We start from the raw sequence: 27,743 nt of genomic DNA on the forward strand, positions 1-27,743 counted from the left end.
CAGACACTCCTTTTAATGCACCCCAAGATACCATTGGCCTTCTTGGCAGGGGCACATTGTTGTGCCACGGAGACCGTGTTGTCTACCAGGACTCCAAGGCCCTTCTCCACAGAGCTGCTCTCCAGCAATCACCTCCTAGCCTTCCTGGCCTGTACTGGGGCATTTTGTTGTTCCTTCCCGGGTGCAGGACTCGTGTTGAATCTCAATTAGCTTCCTTTCTCCCGCTCTCCAGCCTGTCCAAATCTCACTGAATGGCTGCACAGCCTTCAGGCGAATCAGCCGATCCTCCCAGCTTGGTGTCCTCAGCAAACCTGCTGAAAAGACACTCCGTCCTGTCATCAAAGTCACGGGTAAAGATGTTGGACAGGACCGGGCCCAGCACTGATCCCACTAGTTACAGCTCTCCAGCTGGACTCTGCACCACGGAGCTCTCGGGGCTCCGCTGCGCAGCCAGCCCTTCGCCCACCCACACACCCGCAGGGCTCCCCAGCCCAGGCCCGTCCCGCGGGGCGGGAGCAGCGCCCGGGGCGGTGCCGGCGCCGCAGGTGCCTCCCCCCGTGGTCGCCGCTGCCACGTCAGGGGAGTTTCCCGAGCCGGGCCGGGCCGGGCCGGGCCCTGCCTTCCTCCTCCTCCTCCTCCTCCTCCGCCCCTCGCCCCGGCTGCCGGAGGACGCTGCGCAGGGAGCGGGCGGGTCGGCGGCGCTCGCTGCCATGGAGGCCCGCTACAACCTCAAGAGCCCGGGTAGGCGGGCGGGCGGGCGCCAGGGAGGGAGGCGGCCGGCCTGGCCTGCAGGCCGCGCCGGGCGGGGGGCGGCAGGGCCGGGCGGGGGTGCCGGGCCGCGTCTCGCAGGGCTGCCCAGGGCGCTGCCGCGGTTCGCGGAGGGCTCGGCGGCCGCCTCCCGGGGCGCGGCGGGACAGGTGCAGCGGCCGGGCCGAGGCCGCGGGGCGGGGGGCGGCCTGGGCCGCGGCGGGGCCGGGGAGGCGGGCTGGGCCGCTTCTGCTTCCCGGTGCGGTGGCGTTGGAAGCTCCCTGCGAACTGGAATTCCCTTGGAAGCAGCCTGGCTCCGTGGGGCTATGGGGGTGTGTGTGTGTGTGCGCCCACGCTTTTTTACTGGCTCGTGGAAGCGAACCTTGGAACTGGCTGTCAGGTGGCTGAGCCGTGTCCTCTGGGTACCGCCTGGGCCCAGGGAGGTGCCTGTGAGAGGACAGATGGCCAACGCCGGCTTTGTTGTTTGTTTTACAGAAGTGTCACTGTGCCGGCTGTATTTACTTGCCTGTATTTACTGTTCTTGGGATTCTGTGTTAAAACTCCTGCCTTCCGACTCCTAGACTTTCTTCTGAATCCTTGAAGTGAGAGAGATGGCTTGGGAGGTGTCTTGAGAAACAGCACTGGAGGGGAAGGTTTTGCTTCCTCGGAAGGGAAACTGAGGACAGGTTGGGTCCCTCCAGTAGGGCTGTGTTGGGGCAGTGGCTGTGTTGTTCATCTCCTGGGAGCTCTGTGGGCAGCCAAGGGCCTGTCGCTGCTGAAGCAAAGCCTCTTCTGCAGCTTGTGAGGGCCAGCTGGGTTTGTGTGTCTATGGCTGTCCTGCCTCTGTGTTACCCTAACCAGGATTTGGGAAGTAGCTTCATTTTATAATGATGAATAGTGGCTTTATTCTTTAATTATGCTGTCCTATTACCAGCATGGGAGGTGGGGAGAAACTCAACATTATGATGACTTGCACCTGAAAAATGTAAATTACAGGCTTATTTACAAAACATGCCTCTTGTGGATGATGTATCTATTGCTAAGTTATGTCCCTTGCCTTCACACCCAAGTTGCATAACTGAAAGATAGGAAAGATCACAAAGCAAATTATGTACTTGTTATAGGTTAAGATATGAGGAAGGAACCCTGTATTCTTTTTATTTGCTTTTTGTAGGAAGATTTGGTGGATATGTTGCATATGAGAACTTACAAGGCCACACAAACATGTTCACTAGTTATGGTTTGCCACGTCATTGGAAATAGTAGTGGTGTCCTGTATGATGTGCTCCTGGGATCTGGGTGGACAGGGCAAACACTTGTGGTTTAATTTAGAAATGCTGTTCTGCTCTGTTACTAGTTTTCAAGATAAATTACCTTTACTGGACTTGATTTTTAGCACCTGTTCTGTTCCACAGCAAAATGGTAAATGATTCATACAATGGGTCGGTATTGTTTCCCCAAGTTAAACATGCTCTATGGCGTATTAATGTATTCAGTTATTTATTTTTATGTGGATGATGAAAGCCTATACATTATTTACATCAGTTTTTAAATCTCTATAATAGGATTTAAAGCACTCATTTCAATAGTCATGAAATCTCTCCTGAAAAAAGATGGGCAAAAAGGTATTGAATAAATAGCAAAAAAAGATTTTGAGTAAGTCTTGTTTCTTCAACAGTTGTTGTCCATTAACTTTAATTGACTGTAGTTATTTATAGCCATTGCTTTTAAACTGACACTCTTGCTAACCAGGTAGATAAGCATATGCAATTGTTTAATATTTTGATGTGAGTTTTACAAATTTTGTGACAGTATCTTTGACTTGCCATCCAGCCAAAGGCTTAAGAGGGAAATGGAGAGTGTTCTAATATAAAGGTGGTTTTAATTAATGTAAACATAAAACCAAATCCACCCCATTTCCTGTTTCAAATGGTTGTGTCATCTGCAAACTGAGGAGATCATTTGGGTAACTGAGCCCACTAGTAGCTGTCCTTGTCCCTGTTCTTGTTCCTCTGCCTTGAACAGAGGAAGAACCAAGCTGCTGACCTTTAGGTCCCTTTTTGGGATCTGGAGTGTACTATCTTGAGGCATAGTGAAGAAAGTAATCATTTTATACCTGCACAAGAGGCCTCTCTGGTTGAAATCTGCTTTTGGACTGGAGCGAGCTCTGGTTACAGCTAGTGACTTCTGTCTGCTCAGTAGCTTTAAAGAGAGCAAATACTACTTACAGTTTTAATATAAGTTATTTTAATGATTATACTAGGCTTTATTCAGAATATTGTAGAGGAAAACACATTTTAAATGGGAAAGTTGTGTTAAACGTGCTTTTATTGATCTTCCTTTTAAACCAAATTCTGCTGTAGAGCTGTGACAGGAGATGAAGTTATATGGTGATATGTCGTTACATGGATCCCTCTTCTATGAGGAGGTTTGCTAGACCAGATTGATGAATGCAGATCAGTTAGTCTCCATAGTGCCTTTCTTTTCTGTATGCTTTCTTATAAACCATGTAAAGAGCAATATTGCTTACAGCTTTGTCTTGCTGCTACTTGCTTTTAGTCAATATGTAATTCTTCTTTATCCCAGTTCCTCCAGCTAATGTTAGCTCATCCCAACATATCTAAAAGACAGTAACTCTCTACAAGAAGAAACAAGTTGTTCCTCTGCACACTGTGACTGTCAATGAGAGGCAGTGCAGCTGGTGCTCTGGCGGCTCTTGGTTTACCATGGGTACATGTGGTGGGTGCTGCCCGTCTGGGCATGGTGGGAGTGGTGTGCTTAGCTGCTGCAGCTCCTGTCAATTACCCTCTGTAAGGGCGGGGAGGTGTGTGGGCATTTACCTGAAGCTGTCTCCTAAGACTGTCTTTGAATGTGGGGGTTTTTTTGGTTCCCCAAAAGTCCATTAATTTTGGAAGGGAAGAAATTTCACACTCCACACTTCAGACTTCTTTCTATTGCCTCAGTAAGATAAAATCTTTTAAGCTGTTGCTTCGTATTTTTAGGTCTGTTTTTGACACATAAAACGGCAAGCTATTTTCCATCTTAGGATTTCAAAATGGATTAGTCAATGGTAGCCTGCTACCATATGGCTGATAAACCTCTCCTACCAATATTAAACTTCAGCTGACTAAAGCATAGGCTTCATCCTCTTCGTGCTTTGGGAACATCCCTATTTTCTGAAATTTGTAAGACAGCTACTTGGAATAATCTCTTTTTTTTTTCTTTTTTCTGTTGTGTTTTTTTTTTCCTTTCTTATGGAGCAGTGACCCTTAGGCTGCTGCAAGATCAGCCACCAAATCTTGTAGCCACTGGTTTTGTAGTGACAGCCTCTCTTTTCATGTAGGATGTTGCCAGGCTTCTGAGCAGGTATTAGCACACCCACACTTGAAGAATTATGAACAGCTACTTATAATGACTCACACAGAGTTCAAAAACTGTGCTTTTGTATTTTGTTTGGGGCAAGTTTTTCTGTTTTCAGACGGCCTCCTCATCTAGAATTTGACTGGTGAGGTCACATGAAGGGAGGTATGGTACCCGTGGCCTGCATTTGCTTTTTGATCTTAGATGCACAGGGAACGTAACGTGCTGAGATTGTGATCCTCTTAGCTGTAATCTTCAATACATGTACTGCTTTTTCTACAAACTGTACTTCTTTCCCAGCTCCATACCTTTTACAAGTAAAGAGTATTGCTTGTCAACAAGCTTGCCTCAGTTCTTTGTTAATAAAAAAGCAGTTAGTAGAAAATAGCAAGTAGGTACTGTGCTGCTTAGTGCCTTCTGTGTATGAAATAAAGATACATTTTTTAAAAAATAAAAAGTTGAATGGATGTTACATCTTAGTGCATTTAACCAGCCCTTTACATTTGGTAAGTTTTATCTCCCTTTGTGCTGACTGAACAGTTGTTTTGAATTGTAACTACAAGGAGTCCTGTGCTTCCAGCTGCTCTGAGGGAAATCAAGACTACAAGTCTCTTGTTTCTGAGGGTGTGTCGCGATCTGCGACCTGTTCTATCTCCTTTTTGGAGTGAATTTAACTTACCGGGATCTGCCAAGAGGTGCGCACGCAGCGCTCGCCTCTCAAGAGAAGCAGTGAACTGCGGCACTGACTTTTCTTCGGGCGAGACACCTGTTGAATGCTCGCTAGTGTTTCCAATAACAGCAGCCAATCCCCAATTAGAATTTACGAATACACGGTTTATTGAGGGGAAAAATAAAACAATTTGGGGCAGGAGACTCAAAGAGGGTAATTGAAAGACATAGATCTGTAAAAGATCTTTAAAACACCAAATACTAAGAACTTACATATGATCTAATACTCATATATATATATAGGTAAACCTGATTTACACACCCAGATTATCTGTGAGGGGAAGAGGAAGGAGGGATATGCCCGACGCTTGTCCCGTATAGGGTCACAGTTTGTGTGCAGGTGAGTGAGACAGGAACACCTCAGGGAGAGAATTATACCCAGAATACAATCCCTTACGTTGTTCCTGAGATGGTCTAGGTACTTTTATAGTAGCTGCGGATTACTTCCCCTGCAACCCGGTCTTAGAACCACGGGTGGCAGGAAGAAGTCTCACCACCCGTGCTCAGCGGCTGGCAGGACCCGCAGGCAAGCCGGGAGCCGGGCTGCAAAAGCCGCGGGCGAGGCGGGACGAGCCGGGAGCCGGGACTAGCAGGTGAACAGGAGCGGGGAACCTCTGGGTGGCAGGCACCCCCAAGGCGCAGGTCACCCCCCAGGAGAAGCAGCAGCAGCTTCAGTGTCCGTCCAGAAGCGCCCCAAGCAGCACACACGCTGTCTCTGTTGCGGGTCTCCTTTGCTCCCAATTGGCCGGTCTCTTGTTTCTGGGGCTTCTCAGCCAATCAGGCAGAGACTTTTTCCCGCCACTGCTGTTACCAGGCGGACTTGCGGTTTGCACCCTTGTTGCCGTTTTCCCGCCACTGCTCCTTTCTAGCTAGCAGCTAGCAGCTAGCAGCTCGCTGCCTCCCCCTCATAGCATCCGAGTTGTTTTCTGGCAGAGGAGGCAGGCAGGAGAGGGTTTAAAGCGCCACGTGGAGCAGCCCTCTTTAAGTCATCTATGACTGCTGACCTAAAGGACATACTATATTCGTGTGAGGAAAGGTCTGGTCCTTCACAGGGTGAGAGGAAAGAGAATAAACTAATTAAAAGTGTTTGTTTGGGTTTTTTTTCCCCCTGTAGTTGTCGATACTTTAAGTACAGGGGGCTTGTGGCTCTTGCTAGAAGTTATTCATGAGGCTGTGAAGATGTAAATTAGCTTTTCAGAAGGCTTGTGGGTCTTGGGAAAGGATGTATCTGAGACCTTGAGGGTGTAAAGCAGCTGGCCTGTCTCTTGGCAAATGGTATTTCCATTTGTTATTGTAGCAGAAGTCAAAGCAACTGTCAAACTGAATTTTAAGATAAAAGCAATTTTGGAACCTGTGGCTGCCACAGACAGTTGTTAAAGAGTTCTGCAATTGCACATTGCAGTTTTGTAAGAACAGTTCTTTTGTCTTGTTACACAAGATCAGCATTAAATGGGTATTTGAGTAGTGGAGAACATCACAGAAGCAGTGAATGATGAGCAGGTTAATTGCCTCCATTTGCTTTTATTTGGACAGAGAAGTGTGATTTTTCTAGTAGGGAGAAACAGTGTTCTACGGTTTGATGTGTAGAATAATGTTGAAACTATAGTAGATTTCAGAAGACATGATTTCAAAATGGTGATGCTGTTCAACTGAGACTGAAGTTTTAACTCCTCTTCATTTTGCCCATTCCTCTAGCACAGGAGAATGTAGGTTGGATAAGGTGGTCACTGGCAGTATTGGAAGGCTCATTAGCCTCGTGCGTTGCTTCCACTGTTGTCTTTTTAGTTCCAGAAGACTGAAGAAATCTGGAAATCTTTGCATGGTCTGTTGCAAGTGTATCTGTTTCTATGTATTTCTGTTGCTGACTTGTCAGAGCAAAGATTTATGTAGTCCACTGTCCACCATAGACAAAGGCATTAGGGAATGCTTTGGAAAAGAGCTTTAAAGAAACAGAATATAGTATGTTCTCCAGCATCAGTGGTTTAAGGATTTGCCCAACTGGAAGTTTCATCTATCTTCCAGGGATTTTATTTAAGATGTATGCAGCTGGGATGTGTGTGTTTTACAAAGAAAGATCCAGTGTCTTGATCCTTATGAAACGTGTTTTGATTCAAAATTACGTGACTATAAACTGCTATGCAAATCTGTATGAAAATATAGTCACATTTTTGTGAAATGACATAGAAAAATATATACTCAAAAATCTGTTTAGACAGGTGTGAATTCAGAAGGGTTAAGAAAGGTGGGGCGAAATGAATAAACACAAGGAATGGATAGGTAGAGGAGAAGAGCATTAGTAATGTGGGGCTCACTTGACAGTGTTCTAATGTGGGCTAATTCTAGAGTAGATACCCTCTGACACTCCATTCCATTCTGCAAATGGATTGTAAATTGTATTTCAGGGTGCTTTTGTTTCAAGCCCCTTTTCTTTCCTTCTTTTACTATTTTTAATTCACTAACGATCACATCATTCACTGGTTCTAAGCTGTCCAGTAAAATCACACCCATAATGGAGCAGTTGACCTACTGGTTACCTAGTGACACTGCAGGTCACTGTGAACCTGCTAGAGTTTCTACAAGACTTAGATTTAATAAAACATTATCTAGAGAATACAACACTACTTAAAAAAATACCGTTCTCCATGTCAAAGAGCTGTACTAAGAACCTTCCATACCTGTCCAGTCTGCTCTGGCTCTTTGCTTTCAATATGGTTTCTTGGATGCTTTGGTGACCACATCATTTGAAGTGATTTTTTTTACTTAAAATATCAGAGATCAAGTGTTGTCATATCACAAGAAATCCTATGTACTTTGCACATAAATTTAATCCTGATTTTTTTTTTTTTTTATTATTTTATTGCATGATCCTGTCTTTGGGCAGTTGAACTGCTGGCTGACTGCAATTTGCTATTGCTTTTCCCCTTACATGAAATTTAAACTTACCTTTAGTAAACAGGATTTTCCTTTGAATGGAAAGTTGGGGGGGAATGAGTTCCCAAGTGCTTTGGGCTGCTGTGAGGACCGATGATGGTGGTTCAGCAGGTGACACTGCACTGTGAGCTCTGGTGGGTACTCTGGCCATGAGTCAGGCACTCTTGGCTCACTTGTCGGGTTTTGAGCAGGGGAGGAAAAACCAAAGCCAGCTGGATTTAAAAAGACTTTCCCAAAACGTCATCCGTGACATATGCATCATCTAAATGAAGGGCCTTGATACTTGTCTCAAATTAGTTGTGCAGTTTCAGTATTTTGTTTTTCTAATAATTTTCCTAGTTGTAGATAGTAGCATAATTAATAGACAAACATATAAGAAAGATGACTTGTATTTTACTAACAGCTTAAAGTGGCTGAATAGTTATAAAACCCTTCATCCCAGAAAAACTTTTAGAGTTTTACTAATTCATTGGAAAATCTGAATTTGGTAAGTAAATTATATCCTTCCTTAAGCTGTCTTTGTCAGCAGAGGCATGGGAAAAAATTACTATTTCTGTGTTTCTCCTGAATAAACCTCTAAATCTTATTTAAAATGAAGAAAAAAAACATCATAGCAGCAGCCACTAAAAAAAAAAAAAGGAAAGTGTTTGTTGAAGCAGTAAAAGCTGTCAGGTTGTTTAACTCCTTTTTCCCAGATCAGGTAAGTCTACTTGAAAGATTAGGAGCTCTCTAGCTTTATGGCAGCTGTTTTGAATTCCTTTATTTATTTGTTTATTATATACTTTCATTTTCAAACAGAACTGAAAATTGGTAGAAGGAAATGGTTGCTGTTCTTTTGAGGAAGAATAGCAGAACCCATGTAACTTAAATGTGAATTTATTTCACTGGTGAACCTTCAGGTCACCTTTGTGTGCACGGAATTCTGTCTCTTCTTGTGATAAAGTACTAGGGGCTGAGCCTTGCCTGACTGGGACCTTGCCCTCCCTGTGTCTGCTAACTTGGGTTTGACAACAGTGTCACCTGCTTCACCTCTGCCCTTCCTCTCGCCTGGATCTGTTTCTCCTGTGGAGCCGTTGTGTCTGAATCCTCTTGCCTTTAGTACACAAGTTGTGGCAGATCTTCATGAAGCTTGTAATGGTGTCTGGGTTTTTGAATCTAGGAGGGAACTGGAACTTGGATCAGATTTTCTGAACTTCCAGTAAGCAAAAGGCTGAAATAAATTCTGTTGCAATGTTGTGTGTTATGTTTACATTAATATAAACTTCATTGCCACATGTACTGTTCATTGATAATGTAAAAATTAAATAAAATCCTTCTTTATTAAATACAGAAGAGTACTAACAAAATAAAGCTCAGTAAGGCTAAATATAGTTGCTTTAATTTAAAACTATTTTTGTTTTCATCATAACAGTTTTTTTTTTTTAAATAAGGCATAATATTTTGCTGAGAGAACACCACTGATGTTCAAATCCCATTCCTTTAAGCAGTAATATTGACATTTATGAAGACTGTTCACTTGCATTTTCCGCATCCAGGAGGGTTTCCTGGGCCAGAGGTGCAGATTAGTTTAGTTGGCCAAGTTTGATAGCAGGAGTACTTGAATGTGACTTCAAGATACATCTAAGAGAAGCAGTTGTGTTAAACAGAAATTTCAGGATAACTTAAGGTAAACATGAATAGGAAGAAGAGGATTTGACCAGGACACAATTTTTGAGAGAAATACATCTACGAATCGCACGCATACGTTACTTAAATTTTGCTCATTTAATTGTGTTACTCCACTGCTCCTCAATCCTGGATCAAGCTGGTGACTTTAAACTTGATTTTCAGATTTTTAACATCCATGTTTTTGTTTTCAGAGAAATCCGGTACGTTTGCTGTAATACAAGAGGAAGATTGTCAGGCAGTGTCTCTGGCCTGTAGCACCTCCTCTTTGATTTCTTCCCCAGAGCAGCAGGGAAGTCCCACACCTGCTGAGGCAGGAATTCTCCTTTGCTCACTAGAATTAGCCCAGACAATTTTCTTAGTGTTTAATTTCAATGAACATTATGATAAATTATTGCCAAATGTGCCTGTAGAAGCATGGTTATTTTTCATGCTGACAGTCATTCTACATTAAAAAATACCTTTATTATTTTGTCTCTGAATACTGTCTTTAACAAAACTAATGTCTTTATTTTAAATTTTTTTGGCTGAACTAGTGATACTTTTTTACTGTCTTGACAGTTTTCAGTTCTTTATTTTTAATGGGTCCAAACCATTCTAATTTTTCAGAATTGCCATTGCCAAACATTTACTCAGATGACTCAGTGTGATTTTAAGTGGGTTGAAATACCATATTTTTCATCAAAACTCTTTTTAATAGTGTTTGGATAAGAACGTAATGTACTTGTTGCAGGCAGACTTTATGAATTATGTTTATTTCTTCTGTTGTTTTCAGTAGCCAAAGGAGGGATTGTGTTTGTGGATACTGCAGATGTGCTTAAAGAAGAAACAATTTAATGCTTTCTTCATTGGATCACAGGTTCTCAGAATGAACCTGTGTCAGTCCAAGCTGTTCTTTGCAACCTATCAGTTGGTATTTTTCAGCAATGTGGAAAGAACCATAGAATGGTTTGGGTTGGAAGGAACCTTAAAGATCATCTAGTTCCAACCCTCCTGTCATGGGCAGGGACATTTTCCACTGGACCAGGTTGGTCAAAGCCCCATCCAGTCTGGCATTGAACACCTCCAGGGAGAGGGCATCCACAGCTACCCTGGGCAGCCTGTTCCAGTGTCTCATCACCCTCATAATAAATAATTTTTTAAGTCCAGTCTCAGCCTTCCCTCTTTCAGTTTAAAACTGTTGCCCCTTGTCCTGTTGCTACAGGCTGTGACAAAAAGTCTCTCTTTGTCTTTCTTCTAAGTCCCTTGGAAGTAGCAAAAGGCAACAGTAAGGCCACCCTGGAGCCTTCTCTTCTCCAGGCTGAACAGCCCCACCTCTCACAGCCTGTCTTTGTATGTATGTGCTGCTTTTTCTCAGCCTTTTTTCATATATATGTGCTTCTTAAGGTATCCTAGGTTGTGTAATACTGAAAGCTTCGTAGAAGCAAATTGTCTCTGTGGTATGCAAAAGCTAAATTACATATTTTGCTGCATTTCATGCTCCAAGACTGGATTAATATTTCATTATTTCAGCAGATTTTATGCTGGCTTCTTAAAATACCTATACTCTGGCTTCTTGATAATAAAATAATGCAATGAAAAATACATACAGTGTCACTGTTAATTAAATGAAATAATATGTTAAAAAAAATACCTTGCTTTAAACTGCCATTTAACTGCTGCCATTTAAAATTCTGCAAAACAGGAGCCTACCTGCTTTTTGTTCCCTCCCCCCAGCAGCTCTCTTTATTACTTCTCGGTGCTAACCCTTGGTTTCTCTGTTTCTACCTGCCAGCTCCTGGCACTTGGCACCAAGGGGACAGTCTTGGAGCTAAAGGAGTAAAAAGGCTGTTCCTTTTGGGACAAATCCAAAGTACCAGTAGACTTTTGTAGAATGGTCTCATATTTTATTTTTTTCTCTAATAGTTAGCTTTCAATTAACATGGGTAACTGCATGTGATATAGGGGGCTTATATTTCTTTTCCCTTGGTCCCTTGTCTGGGAAAACTCAGAGAGTTGTCTGCTTTGTCTACAACTAGTCTGTCTTCATTAGGCTTTATTATATACGTTCTCAGTTTTCTTATGGTTTCCCTTTTGCTTTGAGGGGTGTTCACTCCTGAATTAGGTCATCCTGGTGCATGCCAGTCTTATGAATGCAAGAATCCAGGCATGCTGACTGTGAAGCAGTGCTGGGTCTGAAGCCTTTTCTGGTCCAAACTAGTTTTCTTGTTATTCCTAGTTAATGAACTGCAAACCGTAATGCAGATGAATGAGACAAACTGTTTTTCAGTGGAGCCCAGACACTGCTGCCTGTAACATGACCTCATGGGTTCTACAGGGTTGACACCTCCCCCTGGAAGCAGCAGAATTGGGACAACTGGCAACAGCAAATTTATGCATAGTTTGCTTGCTTTTTGGGTTCTAAGAAGTGAAATTCTCAGCCTTTTAGCTGTTGTTTATAGCTGCCAAGAAATGTGAAGGAGAACTTTTTTTCACAGTAGATTGAAATAAAAATTCCTCTGCTGGAAGGTTAGAGTAGCTTCCCTCACAGCATTATGAAAGAGTAAAGCCCTGTAGTCTGAGCATGCTACACAGCCTGCAGTCAGCTGGTGATGCCAGACTTTGTGAACCAAGGAACTGTAGTTCACTTTCATTGTGTCTTTATACTGTTAAGGGAGTTTGGGCAGCATTTCTCTTTCTAGTTATTTTCATAATTTTGTGCTGGTGTAACTTTTAAGATTTATTGAATGTGATTAATTTATATCGTATTTTGGATTATGAACTCCAGTGAAGAAGCTGGGATGTACTGAAAAAGATTAGTCAGCTGAAAGGAGTTTGCCAATAAATGTTTATGTAATTTTGTATGCAATGGAGATTAATTTTTTTCTTTATTTTCTTTTTCAGCTGTCAAACGTTTAATGAAAGAGGCTGCAGAACTGAAGGATCCTACAGATCATTATCATGCACAGCCTTTGGAGGTTTGTTTCTCCATGTTTGCCAGAGCTTATAATTAGGCTGTGTTGTTGCTGTGTCTTAAGTCCTCTGCATATATATGTATTTATAATGTACATCTTTAGATACTAGTGGACCTTTTAAAATTGATTCTGTTCTTTTTTTCCTATCAGCAGAATTCCACTTTAATGGTATTGTAGTTCCAGGTTGTTAGTGAAAGTACATAATACCAGGTTTACATTGCACCTGAGTAATTCTGTTGCACAGGTATAATAAGTTTATTTCCCCTCCTCCTTCTTGAGACTACATAAATGCATAGTTTAAGTTAAGCTTTTTACACCCAAATATGACATCTGGCTCTGTTGCTGAGTTGTTCAACGAAAGAGTAAGCCTATTTACTATTTTACATACAAAAAAACTGTGAAAAGCATAAATGGGTGCAATTCTGGGTGCATTGGAAGAGAGAATGCCTAGATTCCACTTAAACTGTAGCTTCTAAACACCTAGTTAGGTTTTTGGGCTGAGAGGGTGGTGAAGGTCTGGTAGTTGGAAGCTTAAACAGAAACCTCTCTTGATTTTGCTAGAATAATAAAAAAGGCAGTGTTCTGTGGTACTCAGTTCAGGGTTCAATTTAGCTGCTCACAGAAATGTGTAGCACACTTAACAGGCTTATAGAAAATACCACATTCCTAGGTATTCCTTGAAAAGGCCTTGACTCTGGGTAGTCACTGCTCAGCAATAACTCAAATATCGCTGTATTATCAGCACTGTTTCTATTACAAATCCAAAAGGCAGTCCATACCTGCTTACTATGAAGAAAATTGACTCTATTCTAGCCAAAACAAGCACATTCTGCACTCATTCCATATCATTTATGGTATGGAATGCTCGGGTCTCCCACTATCTAGTACATCCTCATTACCCACCACCTTCCCCCCTCCTATCCTTTGATATAATATGCAGATATTAATTCCCTTTGCGTATGGACCACCCCTGTAAAATGTTCATAACTGTCCACAGAATGTCCATTGAGTTCATCTAGTCCATGAACTTGGGCTCCATCTGTTGTGGTGGTCACTCAGGACAGGAGAGGTGGTGTGTTGCATGGAGTTGCTGGGCACCAAAGCCAGCTCAGGTCACTGCTGCGCTCGCACTGCTTCTTGTAAGGTTCGTCCTCCATTGGTTTTGGTGGTTCCTGCTACAGTAATTCCTGTAACATGCAATTCAAATAATGGATTACAAGAAAGATATATCCATTACAATCTCCACCCCTAGTCCCTTTGGGCCAGACCATCAGGTTTAACATTGCAACAAACTCCCTCCCCTTTCCCTGCTCTGGCTTGGATTTATCAACAGATTGCAGTCCCTTAGGGGTGTACCTGCTCCAGGTGGAGCCATATCTGTGAGCCACAGTCTCTCCAGGGGTATACCTACTATGGCATAGACTCATCCACAGCCACAGTTGCTGTGACGTACACCCATTCCATCTTGGCCTTCTCCATGGGCCACAAGACCTTCAGAGATGTACCTGCTTCAGTGTGGCCTTACAGGCAGTCTTCTCAGGAGTGAACCTGCTCCAACCCATATCAGCAGTCCCTCCAGAGGTGTACCTGCTTTGTCATAGGCTTATCCATGGCCACACACACTTTGAGGTGCTCCATCATATACCTCATGCACAGCCACTTTTGCTTCAGGGTGTCCCTGCTGCATCATGGACTTACCCACAGCTACAGATACTTGGAGGTGTACCTTCTCCAGTGTGGACTTATACTTGGGCCACCATCTCTTCAGTGCTATATTTGCTGCAGCACAGACACAACCATGGCCACAGACACTTTGAGATGTACCTGCTCCCTTTTAGACTCATCCACAGATCACAGTACCCTTGACTCAGCTTCACAAGGGAGTTCCAGCCTGTCTAGTACAGCAGCACAGAAACAGTAGCAATGCCCTTACCATTTGCCAGCCCAGGCACATGGCCAGCAAGCAGCAAAAGCAAAAAGCAGCCGGTAATGAGGACTAGCCTCTAATATGCAGTAAGGCAGGCAAGCCCCATGGCAAGCACAGGGGCCTGCCAGTTAATAGCTGAATACCAGTAACAGCTATAAATTTGATCTGGCACATTCCGATTAAATCTGTCATGATCTCAAACCCTTCAAGTTCATGTTCAGTGCCAGAAAGGACTGTTGTGGTTTAACATCAGTCAGCGACTAAGCACCACGCAGCTGCTTACTCACTCACTCCCCTCTGCTAAGATGGGGGAGAGAATCAGGAGAATAAAAGTGAGAAAATCGTGGGTTGAGGTAAAGACAGTTTAATAGGTAAAGCAAAAGCTGTACATGCAAGCAAAGCAAAACAAGGAATTAATTCACCACTTCCATTGGCAGGCAGGTGTTCAGCCATCTCTAGGAAAGCAGAGCTCCAGGTGACCAGAAAACCTGATCTCACTTCCCCTCCTCAGCTGGGCAGGGGAGAGAATGCTCCTGGGTTGAGATAAGGACAGGGAGATCACTCACCAGTTACCATCACAGGCAAAACATATTCAACTTGGTGAAATTAGTATAGTTTTATAACCAATCAAAATCAAAGTAGAATAATGAGAAATAAAAAATAATTCTTAAAACAGCTTACCCCGCCCCTCCCTTATTCCTGGACTTCAGTCCTGATTTCTCTACCTCCTCCCCCTGCCAGCAGTGCAGGGAGGTGGAGAATGGGGATTGCAGTAATTTCATCACATGTCGTGTATGCTGCACTGTCTTCCTCAAGGGGAGGACTCCTCACACTCTCCCCCTGCTCCACCTTGGGCTCCCTCCCACAGGAGACAGTCTTTCATGAACTTCTCCAAGATGAGTCCTTTCCATGGGCTGCAGTTCTTCACAAGCTGCACTGGCATGGATCCTTTCCACAGGGTGCAGTTCTTCAGGAACAGACTGCTCCAGTGTGGGTCCCTCACAGGGTCACAAGTCCTGCCAGCAAACCTGCTCCAGGGTGGGCTCCTCTCTCAACAGGTCCACAAGTCCTGCCAGGAGCCTCTTCCAGCCTGGGCTTCCCCTCCTTCACTTTGGTGTCTGCAGAGTTGTTCATCTCATGTATTTTCACACTTTCTTCAGACTGCTGTTGCACAGGGTTTTTTTCCATCTTAAATATGTTATCCTAGAGGTGCTGCCACTGTCACTGATGGACTTGGCTTTGGCCAGCAGTGTGTCCACCTCGGAGTCAGCTGGCATTGGCTTTATTTGGCCACTCCTGTAGCCATCCCCCTGCTACCAAAACCTTGCCATGCAAACCAAAGACATTTATGGAGAAGCAAAAGAGGACTGGAATTCTCTGGAGTGAGAGTCAAGTCTGTGTCTCGACTTAGGCATGGAAGGGACTTCAGGGAAGCTGTCATTAATGTGCTTTCTTGGGGTAGGTCTCCCCTCAGTTCTCCGGAAATTATTACTCACAAGGGCAGAGACCCAGTTTGACTTAATTTCCCATTTGTCAGTTAATAAAACTCTCTTCATAATTGACACAACTAGAACGAGAGCTTGGAATAATGAAATTTGAGGGTTTCAACAAAGCCATTGTGTAAAAAAATTTACCAGAACGCTACAATACTTTATCCTTTTAACCAGAATCTTAGTACTGTGTTGATTGTCTTACTCTCCATTTAATTTTGACTTCTTAAAACTTCTGCTGTGCACTGGTTCTTCAGCCTGTCCTTGTTGAAGAAAATGGTGTTCAGTTATCTACTTCTGTGACATGCTCTTTTTTTCCTTCTTCTCCCTTTGGTGGGGGCATTTTAGGATAATCTTTTTGAATGGCACTTCACTGTTAGAGGCCCTCCAGATTCAGATTTTGATGGAGGGATTTATCACGGGCGAATAGTGCTACCACCTGAATATCCCATGAAACCACCCAGCATTATTCTGCTGACAGTAAGTATGTTTACCAGTTTTTCCTTCCTGTGTGTTCAGTTAAACCACAAGTGTCTGAGAGAGAGAGGCTCTTGGCATTTAAGGTAGGGTTGTTTTTGTAAGAAAGGTGATGTACTAAAGTTAATGCTGCCAGTTTAAGACCAGGAGTCTTCTATGGTGACTTCGGTGTTCTTAAATTACATGAAGTCTTGCATCTGTATAAATGGAAGTTTCTCCAGGACTAATCACATTGCTGATGTGATTGTCTAATCTTCCCTCTGTGGACCCGTTTGGTCTCTGTTGGAGACATTGGTCCCATGTAGGAAGGAGACCTATGGTTTAGGGCAAAGGCTCACATTTATACAGTCTCATAGAGCTGTATCTTTTCAGGCTCTCTGCATCTGGTGTATGGGTTACAGGAGCAACAGACAAGCCACCATGTCACACTGGGACATGCCAGGTGTCAGTTACAGGTTTCTTTATGCATGAATAAAAGCAGATGGCAGACTTTGTTCAAAAAGCTGAATGCCAATTTAGTGAAGTTGGCAGTAATATAATTATCAAGTATTGTTTGCACGTAGATTTGTTTGATGATGATTTTTACAGCATGTTTTACTATACCCTCCTTCTTCCTTTGAAGGCCAATGGCAGGTTTGAAGTGGGAAAGAAAATCTGCTTAAGCATCTCAGGACATCATCCTGAAACATGGCAGCCTTCATGGAGTAGTAAGTGACAATTATTTGGAAAATGTTATCCCCATCCAGCAACTAGATCTTTAAACTGAAAAAATTTTCATGAAGACTGCTTATAGTGGAAAAGGAGACAGATCTTGAGGGAGTGAAAGTATGGGAGAATTTAAGAAACGTAAAATCATGAAAGAGCAACATAGGAGGATTTGGGAATGGTATTGAATTAAATGTGGGGTGGTAAGCTCTTCTTTATTTGGATGCACAAACATTAAGAATTATCAGACTACTTAGAATATATATATTTTTAATTGTTCTTATGAAAGCACTTAAAATCCTATTACCTAATCGCTAAAACCAGCTTGAATACTGATGGAGGGGAGCATGCTCAGCTTTTAATTCTGACACTGTACTTCTTAAAACTCGAGAGAAAAGATGTGGTCTGAGCTCAAAATAGCTGAATGTTTTCTACCTTGTTTTTAAGTTTCATTATCATAGGAATTGAGACTTGGCACAGTTCATCCAAGGCAGTATTTCTGTGTTTATAAAATGTGGTAGATGACATAAAACCACTGAGCTTGAGTGCACTAAATTGCAGAATGTGTGTCTAACAGAAAACAACACTGCCTTATGGGTCCTCTCCTTCCTTCCCCTGCTCCCCCCCATTTATGTGTTAATTCTGCCTTACCTTTTTTCTTCCTCAGAACCCCTTTTTAAAGTCTGGAGCTTTAACCTTTATATTGATGCACCATTTTTGTGACAGCTTACCTATGTTGGCTGATGGAAGAATAAGGCCTTACCTTTCATTTATAATGTAAAGTTTAAAAAAATGAAGAAAGCATTGCTGTGTACCACAAAAACATGAAATTCAGAGCACTCCTTTGGACAGGCAGAACTGCGGCTTCTGTACCGTGTAAAGTGAGATGAAGTAACAACCTTTTTTATATCTCTGTTTTCCCATTTTAGTAAGAACAGCTTTACTAGCCATTATTGGATTTATGCCAACGAAAGGTGAAGGAGCAATAGGATCTCTGGATTATACACCAGAAGAAAGAAGAGCTCTTGCAAAGAAGTAAGCATTGTTTACTACTGTAGGTACCTATGTATGTAGTGTCTTTTAATCTTTAAAGCTTTAGGTAGAAATTAAGTCACTTCATTTTGTTCTTTTTCATTTTCTCCAAATATAAAAAAACTTCTGTGCCTTGTGTTTCATTTTTTTTCCTGAATATTGTGTAAACTCAGAACTTTGGTCCAGCAAAATACTTCTTGAGGGCTGTGTTCCTTCCAGCACTGTGTGGTCAAATTTGAGGTTCATCTGAAATTCAGGCTTAGAGATTTAATTAACATTGTGAAACAGTGGTGATTGCAGTGTGGAGGGAAAAGACGTATGATGGAATTGATAGTAAGTGTAAGTGGGGGAGAAAACAGCCAAAACAATGGTGCATCATTTCCTTTGAGTAAATAATAATAATGAAACAAGGACAAAAAATCTGAAGCAACTGCTGCTGAATGATTTTTATGAAATTAACTTAAAAATAGATTTGTGACTTTGATGAAATTATTAGCTTAGTGGTCAAGGGGAAAGTAGTGGATGTTTATTTATCTTGACTTTAGCCAGGCTGTTGGTGCTGTCTTCATACCATCCCCATGGAGAAACTCATGAAGTACAGCCTAGGTAAGTGGGGACAGTAAGGTGGATTAAGAACAGGCTGAGCTGCCTGGCTCAAAGGATTGTGGCAAGCAGCAGTGATTTCAGCTGCAGGCCTGTCACTACAGGTGTACTCCAGGGGTCAATACTGGGGCAAATGCTATTCAGTGTCATTAATCACACTGATGATGGGACAGAGTGCACCCTCAGCAAGTTTGCAGATGATAAAAAACTGGGAGGAGTGGCTGGTACACCAGAAGGTTATGCTGCCATCCAGAGGAACCTCAGCAGGCTGGAGGAATCTCATGAAATTCAACAAAGGGAAAAGTCCTTCCTCTGTACTCAGCACTGGTGAGACGTCTGGAGTGCTGGGTCTAGATCAGGGCTGTGTCCAGGTCAGGGTACAAGAAAAATACGGACTTTCTGGAGCAAATCCAGTGTGCAGTGCCATGAAGATGATGGAGGGGCTGGAACATGTTTCATAGGAAGAGAGACTTAAGAAAGCTGGGAGTGTTCAGCCTGAAGAATAGATGGCTCAAGGGTTCTTATACATGTGTACAAATATCTGAAAGGAAGATATAAAGAGCCAGGCTCTTTACAGTGGCCTCCAATGGCAGGACAAGGAGCAAAGGGCACAAATTGAAACCCACAAAACTAAATCTGGAATGCAACAAACCACTTTCTTACTGTGAAGATGGGTAAAAGCACTAGCACAGATTGTCCAGAGTGGTGGTGAAGTCTCTGCTTCTTGGAGGTATTAAAAATGTGACTGGAGACAAGCCCAAACAACATGCTGTGCTTGACCCTGCTTTAAGCAAGGAAACTGGACTAAGTGATCTCCAGAGGTCCCTCCCAACCTCAAATACTCTGTGATTATCCTTGAATGAAATCTTCTACCTGTGGGTATGATGGAATGAGTTTTATGGTCTTTCTTCTTTCCCCATCTGGGGAGAAGGTACTTGAAAGACCGTATCCCTATCTTATAAGCAAAGTTACTGTATTCCAGGTTGTAACTAGTACCTTATTTTTCAGGCAGATGTGAGCTTATTTTGCCTTTACTCTGAGCCAGTTGGAAGGTGCAGCTTTCCTGTTAGCATGGCACTGAGTCAAAGCTAATAAACCATGCTGAGAGACAGGGCTTAGTGAGTTGGTCTTGATAGTGTATTGTCAAGGCTGTGTGGTTTCTCATTGGCTTGGAGAGCTGCCTGCAGGGTGCCCTGTAGACAAGTTATGTGTGTGGGAGAGGACAGGTAATGCTCTTGCAGAAGCTGAAATTCCTGGATTTCAGGAGCAAGCTCCAGGGTCCAGTTTAATACTTGTAATAACAGCTAGATCTTTATAGTTTACTATTTTAATTTAATGCAGATATAAAGTAAGTTTTACAATGGTAACAATTTTTTAATAAAGTATAGCTAACACCAATGTGTAAGTCACTTGTTAATGTTTTCCTAAATTACATGAATATTTGTAGCATAGATAACTCTCAACATATTTTTTCAAGATAGTGTAATTTGGTGTAGGGAAAAGTACTTTTAAGCTACTGGTCTTGACGCCGTTTATCTTTCTGTGGATTGTTTTGCAAATGGTTTGTTTAAACAAGCACAGAAGAACATTCTGAGAACATGCTGTTTTGAGTTATGTCATTTGTGGCCAGGTCACAAGACTTCTGTTGTGAAATGTGTGGCACATCTATGAAGACAGCCCTCCTACCACTAACATCTGGAAGCGTGTCAAGCCAGGCAGACAAGGAGGCTAAAGAGCTTGCCAGACAAATTAGCTTCAAGGTAAAGTCATTGTTTAAACTTTATATTTCTATTGTATAGAGTTAAAAAAATATATTATTGAGGAAATACTTGTAAATTGCAGAAACATTCATCATTTTATAAACTTTCACCAATCACTACATGGAAATGTGTTTTTTTAGGATATTATGAAAGAGAAAAATAGGAGTGGATCTCTTGCAATGCGCCAATTAATAAATTGTGCCTCTCAAGCACTGATTGATTAGTTTTAATTCAGTGGTGAGCACTGTAGTAAGAACTGCCTTACTATGTTGCTTTTACTTCCATGTTTTCAGTCAATACTAACTTGATTAAATTCTACAGAATTGGCCTTCTCATTAAAGTGTTAGGAAAATTTGGGCAAAGTTAACCTGGATTTATTTTCATTTGTGATTTTTTTTCTTTTTTTTTTTTTTTTCCTCTTTCTTTGGGTTTATGGAAGGAATAAAACATATTCCTACTGAAAAATGGTTGCAAATTCTTTTGAACTACTCTGCAGCTGAAGATACTGAAAGTTGAACTCTGGTATGGAAGTTGCTGTTACCCAAAAATGTGTTCTGTAGCTTGTGTTTCAGTGAAAGTAAGGTTTGTTTAGCTAAATATGTGCCTTAGAAAATTGCATGTCTTGCATGTACAGTGTTGTTTTTCAGTGAATTTTCCACTAAACTCTTAAATCAAGCCACTAAGGAAGACTGCTCTGCATGAGGGCAGGGAACTACAGTGAACAATGACACTGCGGGCATTGGTGCAGAATACATCCTCACTAAGGTCACAGATGCTGATATGTCCCTCTTTATGATCAGTGTTCTCCTAACACTGTCCTAAAGGCTACTTTTTTCCCTCTGTGTGTGTGCCATGAGAGTAAATTGCCTCCTACTGAGCATTACTGCCCATTTTGCAGGACCTGCCTATTCCTGTGTGATCTCACATCTAGACATGTTGACATGGTTGGGTCTGTGTGTAGTAAGACTTACGATAAAAACATGTTGTAGAATCATAAAATCATTGAGTCGTTTTGGTTGGAAAAGACCTTTAAAATCATCAAGTCCAACCATTAGCTTAGCACTCTGATCTCAAAATACCTTACAAAGAAGGGGAGATACGGGAACAGAGTTTTGAAGTAGAGCTACTTGGGTAAGTATAGGATTAATTTTTACTTAAGGACTGCTGATCTTCATCAAGATAAGTTCTAGAAATATCAGAGTGTGTATATATATATATATTTTTAAGAGAAATTTCTTAACTTATATTTCGTACCATTTGTCAGTTTTAAAATGAAAGACTGAATGGCATCAATCTCTAAAGAGTGTTTGTGTGTTCTGTGTATCCACATACTTAACTTCACCTCCTAAGAGCAAGCACACAGCCAGGACCCATCTCACTACAACCTCCTTTCAGGTAGTTTTAGAGGGCAGTGAGGTCTCCTCTCAACCTCCTCCAAACTAGACACCCCCAGTTCCCTCAGCTGCTCCTCATGTGCTTTGTTCTCTAGACCCTGGTAGCTCTCCTCTGGACACGCTCCAGCACCTCAGTGCATGATTTGAGAGAGCCACTCTACTAGCAAGCATACTAGCAATTTCTGCATTATCTTGATCATTAAAAAAGAGATTTTCTCATTTTTTCTCGATGATCCTGGGATTATGAGAAATTATTTCATACCAGCCTTAAGCAAAATGGTAACTTAAAAAACCCCATTTGTGTGGGAGTGTGAAAGGAGTATGAAATTCAGGAGAAAAAAACCCCATTTCCTCTGTACAGTTTCCCTGCTTCTGTGAGCCTCCTCCTTTTCCTGTCTGTTTTAACAGAAAATTAGATTTTTTTTAATCAGCTTTAGATTGACTTGCAAATTGTTTTGTGCATTTTTGGATGCTATATTCCATAAACTCCATTCCTCTTTAAAGAAAAGAAGAAAAGATACATGACTAATAGCATATGCATTACTGTAAAAAAATACCGTTTATCTACATGTGGCGATCACAAGGCATGTTGTTTTGCAGTAAAATTAATTCTCCACTCACCCTCATTATTACATTTAAATATGTTGATCTTCTTTCCTTGATGTCTGTTATCTCCAGCTTTTCTGGAAGCAGAGGTAAGGGCTGGAGGAAGGAGAGACTAGGTGAAAAAATTTAGTTTTGGGAACTTTCAGGTGCTTTATTTTTTTGAATGTTAGTCTGACTTCAGTCTAACATACTGAACTTAGTACTTTCATGAACTAAGATACATCAAATACACTTTTTGTAGTGTATGTGCTTTGTAAAGATTAACAGTAAAGATAAAATGAACTCTTCTTGGAAAATGCAGAATTGTGAAAAGCAGTGGTTGCAGGTTCCAGGGAAGGAACTTAAAACTGGATGTGAGAGAGGACGTGAGTTATTAAATGCTGGAGCAGGCTGCCCAGAAAGGCTTCGGAATCCCCCGCTTTGGAGGTGCTCAAAACTTGACTGAACATGACTCTGCTTTGAGGAGGGAGTCAGACCAGTTGACATCTAGGGGTTATTCCAGCCTAAATTATTCATAATCCTGTGTTGTTTTGTTGCTGCTTCATATTTGAGTCGTAATTGTCCTATCTAATATTAGAGTTCCTAATTGTCAAGTGCAAAAGGAAAGCAGTATTGTTGGACTGTAAGTATTTTTAAATCTTAAATTAATCTTCAGGTTAAGTGACTTATTTTTTTTATTCTTCTGAGATAATATACATCAAGAAACAGGGAATATCACTTCCTCACACAAAATAGTACCATGAAAGAATATTCTTTTCTTGTGATCTTAATCTGCTTGCTATCACCGTAACTGGTTGGTTTCTAATACACTGTATTTCTTGATACTACTACCACTATCTATATCTGCATTTGAAGACAGGTATCAGTTTTGGAATTGTCATCTGTATAATACATTGAGATCTAGATACATGACTTGGGAGGTGACTTGCTTGCTGATAAAAAATGATCTGGTCATGATATTTTTTTTAAATATGTATAAATTTTCAAGTGTTTCAGTTCAGGACTATGATACAATGCCCTTTTCCAATCCCAAGGGATTATTGCAGGCATATATACTATTTTAACAAGAGGGTTGTTTCTCATCTTCTACAAATCACTCCTGCTCTCTTGTCTCCAAGTTCCAAAAGCATGAAACCTAAATTCTGGGAATTTGATGATTACTAGATGTTGTAAAAACGCATACAAGGGCAGTATTATAAGACTTGTATTTTTTCTTTTGCTCTGTCTGTGCTAAAATTTAAAGGCTGGAAAGTGAGGTATGTGTGCCCTTCACAGTGTAGTGCCATGCACATGTGCGCACTCTGGCTGTGAGGAAACTTTGGTACTAGAACCAGTATGGCCATGTTAAATTAGCACTTACTGGAGGACAGTTAGCCCTGCTGAGAAGCAGGCTGTATGAGTTGACTTGTAACAGCAGTAGTCAGCGTTCGGTTAAGGACGTGAGAAGCAGAAGTTTCAAAAATGCTGTTATTTCTGGCATAATGCCTTTGATCTTCTAAAGAATTTTCTATTTTGCTCTCTAAATCTATGCGTTTTTTGAATGTTGTACCTGTGCAAACAAAATTGTTGTTTTAAACGGATGTTCGCACATCTATAGTCTTACCTCTAAAGAATGAGAGTTTCTTTAACCTCTTGGTGTGGAATTGAAATGCAGTTGGTGTCCTTGATCATTGCATTTCAGGAAGTCTCATAATCTCCATGTGTTAAAACATACATTCCAAAATAAGCCAAAGCTTTTTGGAGCAATTTTTTATTTGTGTCTCTGAAGCATACACATGTACTCCTTGTAGGCAGAAGTCAATTCATCCAGCAAGTCTGATGCTGGACCCTCAAACACGTCAGGATTGAGCCCCTCTGCTGCTTCCCGTGAGCCCCAGCAGGACGGCGCCGCGACAGCGTTCCAGGATCCCGCAAGGGCAGCGGTACGGTCGGTCTTTGAGCTTTATCAGTGCCAGTACAGGTGTGGTTTGAGCATGAAATCAGTGCTGTGAAGTTGGTGGGAGGCTTCCTCATGAGTATGTAGTTCTAGTTCATACTACATTTCTTATAGAACTTCTGCCCGCTTTTATATAAACCTTCTAAACTTGAACAAAGAGAACACTGCATCACTTTTAGAAATAGCAGTGTCTTTATTGTTTTTAAGAGAAGGAAGTGAAAGCAATGTTCTTTTAACAGTTCTCGTTCACAGTAGTTCCTTTAATGTATGTCTTATCAGTTCATTAAAATATCATGGTGTCTGAAGTATTACAGTTTACCATCTGCTTAATATATCACAGCTTTTTGCAATAGAATTCTTGGTCAGAGGCAGATGTTTCAGTGATAATTTGTAGCTTTTAAATATTAATTAAGGATATGTTCCTGGTTTTTATAACCTCTTAAGTAAATCTGACTTAAAATATTCTTACCACTTGAAGTATGATTCTTAGGTTTTAATACTGCAAGGTGTAGGGCTTACATAATGGTTTTGGAAGTGACTGAGGCCTGGTGGTGGGCCAAGGCAGCTGCTGTTGTGAGTGTGGCAAATGCGGTCCAAAGTCACTGATAAATTGCAGGCAAATCCCAGCTAAGCTGTCTTTTTTAGAGAGGATGGGGCTGCAGATCATTTAAAAAAACTAAAACACGTCAAGTAACGTCAGACCATCTGTTACGTGTTTCCAACATATTTTCCAGCTATGTAGAAATATAAACATGCTAATAACATACTTTTTCCCCACAATAAGGATTTTTCCAGATTGTTCAGGATTTAATAAACCGTTTTATTATTCTTATTACAAATCCTGGCTAATATAGTAGAACTAGGCAAAATACCACAGCATTGCTATCACTTTCTTGAGGAAAAAGAGACTTGATTTTTTTTTTAAATCCCATTTCTAACAAATTTGTTTTCATCAGTTATGCTGATTTAATAAGTAACGAGTAATTTTCAGCAGAACAGTCCCATGTGAAGTGAGATGTTTGAACATACAAGTGTATGAACACATATTTGTGTGTTATAAACAGTTACTGATGAAAAGTGGATTCATGTTTTAAGGGATCAGACTGTCATACTCATGATTGTTAATATTTGAGTTTGAAGCAATACCTGTGTTTCTGAGCTGCCACGTTTTGAGTGCTAGGAATTTTCTGGAGGCATTGGGGAGTGAAAACTTACAGCCACAGTGAAAGAAAAAAGTGTGTAACAGGAAAGACTATTGGAATGAGTTTGAGCTTGCTATTTTTGTGTTCTTATTCAAGCAAAACTTAATAGAAGTCTTCAAAGTAGGAGGCCAGAGGCCTTGATCTGCTAGTAGGCATGAAAGAGTATCTGTGTGAACTTCAGACCCTTTCTACTCAGCTGGGCTTCTTACAGGTGTAAAATCAGTTTCTTGCTCTAGTTCTTGCTGTGGAAAGACCTAATTCTACTCCACTAATCTAAGTATTAGATGTGACCAACTTTAAAACAAAAAACATCTTTCTATTCTTGGATCACATGTTTACCACTTCCTCAACAAATGTGTGCTTAATTAAAAGCTATTGTAGAAAAATTGCTGTTGTGAACTTGAAATTTATGCCCTTTGAGAATAAAAAAGGCAGAGTTAGACCCAGTACTGAATCCTTGTATTAGCTTGCATAGCAGTTCATTTTAGTATAGTGGATTTAATGTGTCTAGCCCTGTAGTCTGGGCCCTTATTTTTATTCTTATGTTCTGAATGATACATCATTAAAAAGTGTTTCCTTTTATCACTGTTAAGTGGTGTCTTCAGTTTTGTGATACTACAGCAACAATTTTAAATGTCTCGGCAATCAGGACTACTTGGCCCACCTTCAAATAGACATTTTTCTTACTAGCCTTTAAGCCATGCTGTGTCAAACTTCAGCTGTTCTTCAGTTGGAAGTTGTATGGACAAAGTATTTCACCTGTCCTTATAACTTACTATTTCTGTATCTCTCTGAGATCAGGAGTATAACTGAAAAAGACATAAGTAACCCAAAGGATTTATATGTTCTGAGTTCGTAGAGTTACTATGTTTTTAAAACATCCCTTCCAAGCTGATTATTTCATACTTCCAGCATTGTGATAAATTTTTTAAAATAATGGCCTGGAGATATGAGGGATACAGCAAATGCTGCCATCCTTCAGTAGACTGAGCATAGTGTAGGTTTCCTTGCTTGCATTTTGTTATACTCTGGAACTTCTTGTTAATTCCAATATATGTACCTTTCACTAAATTAGCCTTATCTATGAAACTCAGATGTCCTTGAAGCAAAGTTTTCTACCAGTCCTAACAGTTTCAGAAGCATCAGAAATTATATGACACAAAGTGCATATACAGTGACAGTAAAGATCAGGTGCTAAAGATGACTACAGTGTAGCTCTTATTAAATGCTTTAACTTTTAGCCTATTTAAGCCCTCATCCCCCACATTTCCAGTGTGGCTTGGCAGAAAATTGCTTAAGCTTGAATGGAAATTTTACCATGTGAGATGTTGTGTTAATGTAAAAATGTTGACATTTTTGCTTAAGGTGAATTTAAAAACTTGCCATAAGTGAAGACAAGAAGATTGTGATTTTTAAAAAGTGTATAATGCGGCCCATCCGCTATTTTTAGGATTCTTAATTATTAAGTCTTCTAACGAAAAAAAAGTTCATGTAGATGTATAGATAATTTACATACAGTAGCATCTGGTCCCAGATTTATATCAGGTAATTATCACTCTTTTCTAATCTAGCTTGCTTCTGCATGTCTGCTGGTTCTCAGTCATTGATTATGTGGGGAATCCCAAGGCAGTGGATTAGCTCAGCTTTGGTTGAAGTTTTCAGGCTTCTCCTGCCCTGATGCATCTATATAATTTCCTCAAAAAAAAAAGTTAAAGCCTGGCAATTGTCAGTGAGGTTTCTCTTGAATTACAGCACCTTTCACATCAGTGTATGGCACCTTGTCTCATTCAGAACAGGGTCTTTCTGTTTTATTTTTAAAAATGTTCAGTGTTGGGAAGAAAGCCAGAAGTGTGACAGCCAGTGCTGGTTACTTTGGTTAGTAAGTATGAGGGATCGGGAATATTTCTAGACTTTTTTTTTTAATTCCTTTTTAATAGTTACTTTAAGAAGAATAACACTTTGCCTGCTGAATTTGCAGTTCTTGCTTCCTGAATTCGCTTCTCTCCCTCTCCCCTTCTGAAAGATGGGAGTGTAAATGAATCTAGGAACTTCATTTTGAAAGGCTTAGCTTTCCCCAAGTCTTATTTTCCTTGGCATGAGGAGCTTTCAGGTAGGTTCAGTATGAAGCCAAATGACTTTCTTCTGCAGTGTAGTGGAAATCATGGCAAGCAGCTCGTGGTGTTCTTGGCTGTTTCTGCTGATAAAATGAATCTTTTAAAAACATT

The 27,743-nt window shown here is 41.2% G+C and overlaps 1 protein-coding gene across 2 annotated transcripts in view; it reads left to right on the forward strand.

The window, feature by feature from the left end:
• Positions 1-585: 585 nt before the first annotated feature.
• Positions 586-27,743, forward strand: part of UBE2J1 (ubiquitin conjugating enzyme E2 J1) — a 30,896-nt gene continuing 3,738 nt past the window's right edge. Inside the window, exons 1-7 of one of the 2 annotated variants that reach the window (XM_051613488.1) lie at positions 588-741; positions 12,316-12,389; positions 16,152-16,283; positions 16,903-16,987; positions 17,915-18,020; positions 20,251-20,380; positions 24,171-24,302. In XM_051613488.1, the coding sequence (XP_051469448.1) occupies positions 711-741; positions 12,316-12,389; positions 16,152-16,283; positions 16,903-16,987; positions 17,915-18,020; positions 20,251-20,380; positions 24,171-24,302 (690 nt within the window). In that variant the 5' untranslated portion in view covers positions 588-710. Of the gene's footprint in view, positions 742-12,315; positions 12,390-16,151; positions 16,284-16,902; positions 16,988-17,914; positions 18,021-20,250; positions 20,381-24,170; positions 24,303-27,743 lie in introns of both variants that reach the window. The other variant, XM_051613489.1, reaches the window with a different exon arrangement.

Source organism: Apus apus, chromosome 3 (assembly GCF_020740795.1).
Source record: "Apus apus isolate bApuApu2 chromosome 3, bApuApu2.pri.cur, whole genome shotgun sequence".
Lineage (NCBI taxonomy): Eukaryota > Metazoa > Chordata > Aves > Apodiformes > Apodidae > Apus > Apus apus.